General features: G+C 44.0%; 1 protein-coding gene across 9 annotated transcripts in view; it reads right to left on the reverse strand.

Annotated features, from left to right (window-relative positions):
* The window catches only part of LOC106566535 (cyclin-dependent kinase 17), a 91896-nt gene that overhangs the window by 25087 nt on the left and 54171 nt on the right, over window positions 1–12638 (reverse strand). For all 9 annotated transcript variants that reach the window (XM_045692999.1, XM_045693004.1, XM_045693002.1 and 6 more), the window contains one exon: window positions 6144–6277. In XM_045692999.1, coding sequence (XP_045548955.1) covers window positions 6144–6277 — 134 coding nt within the window. The remainder of the gene's footprint in view (window positions 1–6143; window positions 6278–12638) is intronic.

The raw sequence follows: 12638 nt of genomic DNA on the forward strand, positions 1-12638 counted from the left end.
CTCACTCTGCCTCCACTCCTTTACAGTCTCCAGCTGCTCACTCTGCCTCCACTCCTTTATAGTCTCCAGCTGCTCACTCTGCCTCCACTCCTTTATAGTCTCCAGCTGCTCACTCTGCCTCCACTCCTTTATAGTCTCCAGCTGCTCACTCTGCCTCCACTCCTTTATAGTCTCCAGCTGCTCACTCTGCCTCCACTCCTTTATAGTCTCCAGCTGTTCACTCTGCCTCTACTCCTTTATAGTCTCCAGCTGCTCACTCTGCCTCCACTCCTTTATAGTCTCCAGCTGCTCACTCTGCCTCCACTCCTTTATAGTCTCCAGCTGCTCACTCTGCCTCCACTCCTTTATAGTCTCCAGCTGCTCACTCTGCCTCCACTCCTTTACAGTCTCCAGCTGCTCACTCTGCCTCCACTCCTTTACAGTCTCCAGCTGCTCACTCTGCCTCCACTCCTTTATAGTCTCCAGCTGCTCACTCTGCCTCCACTCCTTTATAGTCTCCAGCTGCTCACACTGAGCCTCTCTCTCCTTTTCTCCATGGTTCCGGTTTAATAAAGTAGCAAAACAATTGGCTTTTTTTGCTGCTTCCCTCACTCGGACTGGACCGATTGTCCTTTAGGTCCTTTCGGAAGAGGTTTTAAATATGTATTCATGCATATTGGGTCCGGGGCTTTCCTGTGTCCACTTTGGTACGGGAGCTCTATCTCCCATCACTATTTGTCCTCATCATTCAGATTATTCAAATTAAATCATTAGGTGATTAGAGGGACAATAGAGCGCTGAGTACCAGGCCATTAGCGAGGGCCGTTAGCAAGTTTGGTAGGCTAACCATCAGCGCCATTCATTTGCGCAGTTTTGGATGGGGTTACCGTGACCAACAATCATCAGGGAATTTGACTGCGGTCATGACTCGTGACTGTCGGTGTGGCGGTAATACGGTCACCTTGACAGCCCTACATGGAACAGAACATAAGAGCCATCACCCTGGGGACTCTGACAACCCATCACATGCACACACACACACGCAAAAATTCACACACACACACACACACAAAGGACACATTCTCATGTATATAATCAGCGATAGTAATGACATCTTGACAACACACACACACAATATACAATTAGGTTATACTGTACATTAGTGTTGCAAGGTATACCAAAACTGCTGTACTTCTTCAATACTAGAACTAGAATTTTTGTTAATTTCGGTACTTCTGTCAAATGTGTCTCTCTTCGTATACGGATTGAGCGCATCGAGTCTGTCTAGTAATTTGTACGAATCTTCTCAAGGGGCTAGCCAGGGTACTTGTCTTCTCAAGGGGCAGTAGTAAGCTAGCAAGGGTACTTGTCTTCTCAAGGGGCAGTAGTAAGCTAGCCAGCCAGGCTACTTGCGCATACAGCTGACACAGCATGAGCCACCTTTGAGAAGCAAGCGAGAGGAGAGAAAATGCGACAGTGTGGCCTCTTCTCACAAAAATACCAAAACTCCACGCCGCAGCTTGTTGACAAAACTGTCTCCAGAAGCAAACTATGGGAATATTTTGCTTACAACTGCTCCTAAACACAAGTAAAACTAAATGCATGCTCTTCAACCGATCGCTGCCTGCACCTGCCCGCCTGTCCAGCATCACTTCTCTGGACGGTTCTAACTTAGAATTTGTGGACAACTACAAATACCTAGGTGTCTGGTTAGACTGTAAACTCTCCTTCCAGACTCACATCAATCATCTCCAATCCAAAGTTAAATCTAGAATTGGCTTCCTATTTCATGCTTCCTTCACTCATGCTGCCAAACATACCCTCGTAAAACTGACCATCCTACCAATCCTCGACTTCGGCGATGTAATTTACAAAATAGCCTCCAATACCCTACTCAACAAGCTGGATGCAGTCTATCACAGTGCCATCCGTTTTGTCACCAAAGCCCCGTATACTACCCACCACTGCGACCTGTACGCTCTCGTTGGCTGGCCTTCGCTTCATAATCGTCGCCAAACACATTGGCTCCAGGTCATCTACAAGACCCTGCTAGGTAAAGTCCCCCCTTATCTCCGCTCACTGGTCACCATAGCAGCACCCACCTGTAGCACGCGCTCCAGCAGGTATATCTCTCTGGTCACCCCTAAAGCCAACTCCTCCTTTGGTCATCTCTCCTTCCAGTTCTCTGCTGCCAATGACTGGAACGAACTACAAAAATCTCTGAAACTGGAAACACTTATCTCCCTCACTAGCTTTAAGCACCAGCTATCAGAGCAGCTCCCAGATCACTGCACCTGTACATAGCCCATCTATAATTTAGCCCAAACTACTACCTCTTCCCCTACTGTATTTATTTATTTGATTTATTTTGCTCCTTTGCACCATATTATTTATATTTTAACTTTGAACTTTCTTCAAACTACTAATCTACCATTCCAGTGTTTTACTTGCTATACTTTATTTACTTTGCCACCATGGCCTTTTTTGCCTTTACCTCCCTTATCTCACATAATTTGCTCACATTGTATATAGTCTTATTTTTTTCTACTGCATCATTGATTGTATGTTGTTTTACTCCATGTGTAACTCTGTGTTTTTGTATGTTGTCGAACTGCTTTGCTTTATCTTGGCCAGGTCGCAATTGTAAATGAGAACTTGTTCTCAACTTGCCTAGCTGGTTAAATAAAGGTGAAATAAATAAATAAATAAACAAAGCAGATGATGAGGGCCAGCCCACCAAAATAACGATTTAAAAGGTGTTGCAAAGCAGTGCAGTGCAAGGGAGGTTAAGTTCCCTGTGGCTCAGTTGGTAGAGCATGGTGTTTGCAATGCCAGGGTTGTGGCTTCGATTCCCACGGGGGGCCAGTACGAGAAAAAAAAAAAATGCATGAAATGAAATGTATGCATTCACTACTGTAAGTCGCTCTGGATAAGAGTGTCTGCTAAATGACTGAAATGTAAAATGGCATAAAAAATGATTTTACACATCACATTTTGAATTGTAATGTTATTCTACTAGCAACTAAATTCTAATTATTTTTGAGTGGCAATGACATGAATATATATTCAGCATGACATTCATGTGAGCATTAAAATATGATTACAACCCTAAAGAAATATGAAATGCACTCACAATTTAGCTATGACGGCAATACATTTAGACAACTTTGCATTTGTCTTGGCTTGCTAGTAGTAGCCACTAGCCAGCCAGCAGCAGCCCTGGGCAGAGCATTGCACCCTGGGAGTTGAAATGCACTCTGGGAATAGTAGTATGCTGTATAAAATCCATTGTATTTCTACAGTATGGTGTGCATGCTTCAGAAATGAGCTTCAGCGTTTTTTATGTCGTTATGGAATGAAACGATTAATTTAATACATTAAATTATTTAGCTGTAGTGAATCATAGGTCTAATGAATGTTATCTGACCCAATATTATGGCCATTTAATTAAGCCTGATATGCATAAAATACAATTTTAAAACATTTCAGATATGTATGAGGCTCATGGTTTTGCATAAGGAATTGAATATGTTATTTAATATGGTGTTGTATTTTTTTTACTATTGAATATACAATAGAAGATATTCTATTTGTTATTTGAGTTGTTCTACCAGTTATTAACATATTGTTCAATGCTGAAAAAAGTACAGCCCAGTGGTTTTCTATGGCCTTAGCTAATAGTGTTCTTTTTTTCTTCTTCTGTGGTATCATTTTGGTATCGAGTATCATTTTGGTATGGAGTATCATTTTGGTATGGAGTATCATTTTGGTATCGAGTATCATTTTGGTATCGAGTATCATTTTGGTATCGAGTATCATTTTGGTATTGAATATCGTTTTGGTATCGAGTATCATTTTGGTACCGAGTATCATTTTGGTATCGAGTATCATTTTGGTATTGAATATCGTTTTGGTATCGAGTATCATTTTGGTATCGAGTATCATTTTGGTATCGAGTATCATTTTGGTATTGAATATCGTTTTGGTATCGAGTATCATTTTGGTATCGAATATCATTTTGGTATCGAGTATCATTTTGGTATTGAATATCATTTTGGTATCGATTATCGTTTTGGTATTGAATATTTATTTGGTATCGAGCATTTTGATGAACCTGGTATTGGTATCAAAGTCAAACTTCTGGTATCATGACAACACTACTGTACGTAGGAATAGACATACACACGTGAATATGACAATACCTTGACACATTCACCTGTACACAGTAAGCATTTATCTCTGCTTAATAAGTCTCATCAGCGTCTCATCCATTCTATTAATTCATCAACACACTCACTGAAGAACACAGTCAATTAACACACACAATGATTTTACACACACAATGACTACACACAAACATGCCCACACACACACACACACACACACACACACACACACACACACACACACCGTCACTCAAATAATCATGTTCAGACACATGCACTCTCATTCTCTTAGAAACATTTGATTTGATTTCATGCATGTGTACACACACATTCAGTACACACACACTAACACACATACACACGCACACACACAACCTAGTACTTACAATGCAGAACAGCTCTAGTAAGTCCCTCATTGTCCCTCTGAATGGTAATCCTACACTCTCACACACTCTTCCCACACTGCACCTCTCTCGCCTGCCACATGACCCAACAGATAGAGATGGACAGAAGCAGAGAAAGAGAGAACGAGGGCACGATTGTGCCAGAGTACCCCACGCACTCCGAGGAAGAAGGGGAGGAGGACGTAGAGGAGAAGGAGGAGGGAAAAGAGGGAGGGATGGAGAGATTCCTGAGGGTAGAACAGAGTTGGGGGAAGGGGGGAATGTGGAGGGATGTTGGAAATCGCTGATAGGAAACAGTTATTTTCCATATCTCTGTCCTCCTCACTCTCTCCCTCTCCTCACATATTTCCTCCACTCTCTCATCCCTCTCTCTCTCCCTCTCCTCACATCTTTCCTCCACTCTCTCATCCCACTCTCTCTCTCTCCCTCTCACATCTTTCCTCCACTCTCTCATCCCTCTCTCTCTCCCTCTCCTCACATCTTTCCTCCACTCTCTCTCTCATCCCTCTCTCTCTCCTCACATCTTTCCTCCACTCTCTCATCCCTCTCTCTCATCCCTCTCTCTCTCCTCACATCTTTCCTCCACTCTCTCATCCCTCTCTCTCATCCCTCTCTCTCTCTCATCCCTCTCTCTCCCTCTCCTCACATATTTCCTCCACTCTCTCTCCCTCTCCTCACATCTTTCCTCCACTCCCTCTCTCTCTCATCCCTCTCTCTCTCCCTCTCCTCACATCTTTCCTCCACTCTCTCTTTCTCTGCCTATCCATGTCCAAGTTCTACCTCTCTCTATTCCTTATCATGGTTTCATTATTTAATTCAGCCCCCCACTCTCCCTCCCCCTTCTTCTCTCTGTCTGTAGTAAACATGGTCTAAAGCAGCCCAGTCCAGAGTGTTCACACAGAGGCAGCAGACTGTGTCCAGGGGCATTTCCTGCAATACTGCTGCGCTCATCATTCTACAGCTGCCACACACACACACACACACACACACACACACACACACACACACACACACACACACACACACACACACACACACACAGACAGACAGACAGACAGACAGACAGACAGACAGACAGACAGACAGACAGACAGACAGACAGACAGACAGACAGACAGACCTAAACAGAGAGAGACACACACACACACACACACACACACACACACACACACACACACACACACACACACACACACACACACGACAGACAGACAGACAGACAGACAGACAGACAGACAGACAGACAGACAGACAGACAGACAGACAGACAGACAGACAGACAGACAGACAGACACCGACAGACAGACAGACAGCGACAGACAGACAGACAGACAGACAGACAGACAGACAGACAGACAGACAGACAGACAGACAGACCTAAACAGAGAGAGACACACACACACACACACACACACAGACAGACAGACAGACAGACAGACAGACAGACAGACAGACAGACAGACAGACAGACAGACAGACAGACAGACAGACAGACAGACAGACAGACAGACAGACAGACAGACAGACAGACAGACAGAGAACTAAACAGAGAGACAGAACTAAACAGAGAGACAGACACACACACCAATTGTACCTCATTGGAGATGCGTCTGTGGTGGTTGTTCCTCATGCGGACCCTGACTGGACTCTGGACTTCATCAGAAGACGTCCCAGACGCCTGATCACTCTCCCCGTCTGAGCCCATCTTCACGTTCTCATGGACGATACCTGCAGGAAACATTAAACATACTTTATCTGGATCCTCAGTCAAGTATTAAAGGCCAACTTCTCAACTCCTGTGGTCAGATTAGTCATTACAATAACAATAGTTCAAATCCCAACAAAAATACTTTAATTAAAACCTCTGGAAGGACAGGGGATGATTTATTCGTTATTTGAACCATTCTGTTTTAGGAGCCAAATATTTTAAATATATGCATACAGAGGTCAGGTGTAAGTTACAACCACAGGAAAAAAACCATCTCCTCCATATAAATGACTGAAAAAGGCACATTTCTTCCACTATCTATCCCAGGTGATTTCTTTATTTTCTTCTATCTCACATTTGATAATTATCTTAATGGTTAAGGGACCAGAGTCAGAGAAACACACACAACCCTGAGATGGCACTTCTTCAGAGCACCCCCTTCTGGGAGGTGTGGTAGAGTCCAACCCTCAGACGAGGGATTGTACCACCAGCCTTGCAGGGGTGTCAGCGTGGTGTCAGCTAGGTGTGTAAAACACAGGTGGTGAGATGAGGAGGTCAGGAGATCAATATTACCCTGGATGCACTGTAGGTGTCTTAAGCGTAAATCATACTCCACAAATGCTGAGACGTGTTAGTCCGGCATTCCATTTTGACATAGATATGTGGCTCTGAGACCGCCATCCGCAGGGACACACAGCCCGACCAACCAACACATCTCCGATACGCGTCCTCTATTCATTTGAATGTGTTGACAGTTGGAGAAATTACTTGAGCTGCGCTGAGAATTTGAAAAGTATGAAAGCCAGCGGTCCAATATTCTAGAACACTGCTGTGTGTATGCGTACACATTTTGGACTATGATAAACCCTTTACTGTCTGTCTGTCTGTGTGTGTCTGTGTGTGTGTGTGTGTGTGTGTGTAGGTGTGTGTGTGAGTGTGTGTGTGTGTGTGTGTAGGTGTGTTTGGTGTGTGTATGACAGTATATGTGTGTGTGTGTGTGTGTGTGTGTGTGTGTGTGTGTGTGTGTGTGTGTGTGTGTGTGTGTGTGTGTGTGTGTGTGTGTGTGTGTGTGTGTGTGTGTGTGTGTGTGTGTGTGTGTGTGTGTGTGTGTAGGGGGAAGGGAGGTAAGATTTTCTTTCCATCAGTCTTAGGTTTCAAGGTTTATTTGGCTTCCATGGTGTGGTATCTGAGACAGCAGCACTCAGGGATCAGTAGCCTAGTCTACAGACTGGAGGTGACTGAATGTAATGGTGTATAGGGATAAACAGGAATGAATAACCCACTGACAGACAGATAGACAGAGAGATGTAGAGAGACAGAGAGACAGAGAGAGGACAGAGAGAAAGAAGAGAGAGAAAGAGACAGTGAGTGAGAGAGAGAGAGAGAGAGAGAGAGAGAGGAGGAGGAGGAGGATAGGAGAGGAGGAGGATAGGAGAGGAGGAGGATAGGAGAGGAGGAGGAGAGGAGGAGGATAGGAGGGGAAGAGAAGGATAGGAGAGGAGGAGGATAGGAGGGGAGGAGGAGGAGGAGGATAGGAGGGGAGGAGGAGGATAGGAGAGGAGGAGGAGGAGGAGAGAAGAGGAGGAGGATAGGAGAGGAGGAGGATTGGAGGAGAGGAGGAGGATAGGAGGATAGGAGAGGAGGAGGATAGGAGAGGAGGAGAAGGGAAGGATAGGAGAGGAGGAGGATAGGAGGGGAGGAGGAGGATAGGAGGGTAGGAGGAGAGGAGGGGAGGAGGAGGATACGAGAGGAGGATAGGAGAGGAGGAGGATAGGAGAGGAGGAGAGGGGAAGGATAGGAGAGGAGGAGGATAGGAGGGGAGGAGGAGGAGGAGGATAGGAGGGCAGGAGGGGAGGAGGAGGATAGGAGAGGAGAGGAGGAGAGGGGAAGGATAGGAGAGGAGGAGGAGAGGAGGGGAGGAGAAGGATAGGAGAGGAGGAGAGGGGAAGGATAGGAGAGGAGGATAGGAGGGGAGGAGAGGAGGAGGAGAGATGGATAGGAGAGGAGAAGGATAGGAGGGCAGGAGGATAGGAGGGCAGGAGGATAGGAGGATAGGAGAGGAGGATAGGAGAGGAGAAGGAGGAGGGTAGGAGCAGAGGATAGGAGTGGAGGAGGATAGGAGAGGAGGATAGGAGATGGAGTAAGGAAAGATTAGGAAAGGGGATGATTGGATACGTAAGGGCACAATCATAGGTAGAGAGGGAGAAGGTGAGGAGGAGAGGAGGGGGAGGAGAAGAGGAGGAGGTTGTGGGGGATTGTATTTGCAAGGTTATCCATCATACCTGTCAGCGATGGGGAGTGAAAAGGGATTTAGAAAACATGGCCTAAACAACAACATCACAAAAATGTGTCTATACTGTAAAACAAATTATTCAACTATAATCACAATTAGGCATGCACAATATATCGGTGAACATATCGGAATCGATCAATATTAGCTAAAAATGCCAACATCGGTATCGGCTGATGTCTAGTTTAACGGCAATGTGCAAAACCAATGTCAAAGCTGACGTGCATACCTATATAACGTAGGTACATGACGTAATGACGCCAGGTAAAATGTTGCACTTCACGTGCAACACAGCATTCCTAACTTAGCCCACAATGTCTGCTGTGTGGATCGAGCAGTCAACAAGTCAAGCAGTCATTTGAAAGAGTAAGAACATTTCAGGGAGACAACTCAAAGGTGAAATCCATTAAAGACAAGATAATAGATTCATTGCCCTTGACAATCAACAGTTCTCTGTCGTGGGTGATGTTGGCTTTCGCCGACTGGCCGAGCAGCGGTACACACTACCAAGTGCGCTATTTGTCAGATGTTGCCCTACACAGTAAATGCATCACTGCTATTAGCTTCACGACATACATACTATGGAACGCCGTGTGGGTCTTTGCGAGTCAAAAAAGATACAGTAGCACTGTCAAAGCTGTACAAAAAAGTCTGCAAACAAGCAAACACCAGCCACGAACGATGTGTTTACAATAACGCGTTGGTAATAAAGCATCATTTGTTCGACCACAACTTCTGGGGTAGCTAGCTTTAGCATGGTGCCTAGCTAGCACAAATACAACCAGCCTGAAAACAATGACCAGTAAAAACTGCAGTCATTTTCATTATTCTTAGCAATGATTTAGGAATCCTTGTGAGTGAGTATTAGCTAGGTTGCCACTTTGTTGCTCGCCTATTGAAATTGAACTTAAGTTCATGAAAATAAATAGCTAGCCAGCTACTTAACCCTGTAGCCCAAAGCTTCCGTTATAAGCAGCCAGCTAGCTTCATCTGGCTAGTGAAGCTTGACCGGACCGGGTTGTGTGTTGTGTAGCTGGCCACATTAAGGATTAGACACAATAGTGGAATTTGCGGTTTGCCTTCAAAATTAAAATGTCATTGACAGTGATGCAAATGAAAACAAATAGTAGAATTATGCCATACTTTTATTTTGCAGGCTAACTGCAAAGTCCACTATTGTGGCTAAACCTTATTGTGGCTAGCTTCACATAGATGGGTCCGACCACCATTAATCAAATAAGAACTGTCATATAAATGTATGGTATTTTAGATGATGACACCTAGCTACAGTATATAGTTAGCTAGCTAACCATAGCTACTGAAACAGATTGTCGCTTTACTATGTTTTTGGGGAAGAACATTGTTTGCATCCATGAGCTAGCTAGCTTTTTTTATGACCAGCACTGTAGGTGCGCGAGACAACTTTACTAGCATCATAGCATACGTATCCATGAATCTTTGTGACATATATGAAATACGAGTGATAGTGTAATCCATGTGTAATAACTACATAAAACATTTATGAACGTGTTAAATTATTATGTGACGTGCAGTCATATTCAGGTCCTGATTGGTCAACAAACTTAATTGACATGTCAAATAGTGTTAAATAGTATATATTTTTGGGCACGCAAAGACCCAAACGGCATTCCATAGAAATCCTGGTTGAGAATAAAACGACTGAACAAATGAACAATGAAACAGCACAGCAAGTAAGTGAAAGAAATAGGTTTTGATTATGTTTTACTGGTAATGGGGACAAACGTAAATGCCAACAAAATAACTTTTCGGTCAGTGTGGTGTGTGTGTGTAACCTTTATTTAACTAGGCAAGTCAGTTAAGAACAAATTCTTAATTACAATGATGGCCTACCCCGGCCAAAGACGCTGGGCCAATTGTGCACCGCCCTATCGGACTCCCAATCACGGCCGGATGTGAAACAGCCTGGATTCGAACCAGGGACTGTAGTGATGCCTCTTGCACTGAGATGCAGTGCCTTAGACTGCGTATGTATTAACTATTTAACTTTACTAGAATGCTTAAGGCTGCTAAAATGTTAAATATCGGTATATATATTTTTGGGGCAAGGAAAATATCGGATATCGGTATCGGCCAAAAATGTCATATCGGTGCATCACTAATCACAATGTTTTGTTACATTATTAACAACCGTCAGAACTCTAACCTACCTGTTCATGTTACCTACATCTGTGCTTATAATTCAACCTCTCCTCACAGCAACCCTCAACTACCTGTTAACTTGACTTGCATCTGTTCATATGAACATCAACTGTTGACATACAGTGCAGTAAACACTATATGTTCATTACCTCCAGACGTACGCTCTAGGTCACATAATGTACATCTGAGCTAACACAGATATTCCAACTAGTCAAGTGTGTGTCAGTTGAAAATAACAGCACTGCGTAAACATAGCTAATTCCTGCCTGTATGCACAGGATAACGTGTCCAGCCAAGAGTAACCTATAGCCACATCAGAAACCAACACTCAGTGTTGATGTGGAAACATTACACTGCCAGTAACTGACACTAGACAGATAAATCCAACCAGGATATCTACCTGCTGACACACACACACCTGACTAGTGAGTACCCAGTATTGTCACATCACTGTCACCCTAAGGAGAAGTCATGGTGTGGTTTGCTTATGTAAACATGGAGCTAGGACAGGACAGGGTGACTAGAGAGAAGAACACTCATCTGTTAAACATCGAGTAAGACATCACCTAACCAAGTGGGTAGGCTATTAGTGATGGTAAAGGCCAGGACTATTACATATTAGTGATGGTAAAGGCCAGGACTATTACATATTAGTGATGGTAAAGGCCAGGACTATTACATATTAGTGATGGTAAAGGCCAGGACTATTACATATTAGTGATGGTAAAGGCCAGGACTATTACATATTAGTGATGGTAAAGGCCAGGACTATTACATATTAGTGATGGTAAAGGCCAGGACTATTACATATTGGTGATGGTAAAGGCCAGGACTATTACATATTAGTGATGGTAAAGGCCAGGACTATTACATATTGGTGATGGTAAAGGCCAGGACTATTACATATTAGTGATGGTAAAGGCCAGGACTATTACATATTGGTGAGGGTAAAGGCCAGGACTATTACATATTAGTGATGGTAAAGGCCAGGACTATTACATATTGGTGATGGTAAAGGCCAGGACTATTACATATTAGTGATGGTAAAGGCCAGGACTATTACATATTAGTGATGGTAAAGGCCAGGACTATTACATATTAGTGATGGTAAAGGCCAGGACTATTACATATTAGTGATGGTAAAGGCCAGGACTATTACATATTAGTGATGGTAAAGGCCAGGACTATTACATATTGGTGATGGTAAAGGCCAGGACTATTACATATTAGTGATGGTAAAGGCCAGGACTATTACATATTGGTGATGGTAAAGGCCAGGACTATTACATATTAGTGATGGTAAAGGCCAGGACTATTACATATTGGTGATGGAAAAAGGTTAGTTACATAAACGTAAAGCACTCTGAGAAAACAGTACAATCATAACATTTATTTAAATACCCACACTCACAAACACACACACACACTCACACACACACACACACACACACACACACACACACTCACAAACACACACACACACACACAGGCGCACACACACACACACACAGACGCACACACACACACACACACACACACACACACACACACACACACACACACACACACACACACACACACACACACACTCACAAACACACACACACACACACACAGGCGCACACACACACACGCACACACAGACGCACGCACACACACACACACACACACACACACACACACTCACAAACACAAACACACACAGACGCACGCACACACACACACACACACACACACACACACACACACACACACACACACACACACACTCACAAACACAAACAGGCGCACACACACACGCACACAGACGCACGCACACAGACGCACGCACGCACACACACACACACACACACACACACTCACAAACACACACACACACACACAGGCGCACACACACACACACACAGACG

This window comes from Salmo salar, chromosome ssa13 (genome assembly GCF_905237065.1).
Source record: "Salmo salar chromosome ssa13, Ssal_v3.1, whole genome shotgun sequence".
NCBI lineage: Eukaryota > Metazoa > Chordata > Actinopteri > Salmoniformes > Salmonidae > Salmo > Salmo salar.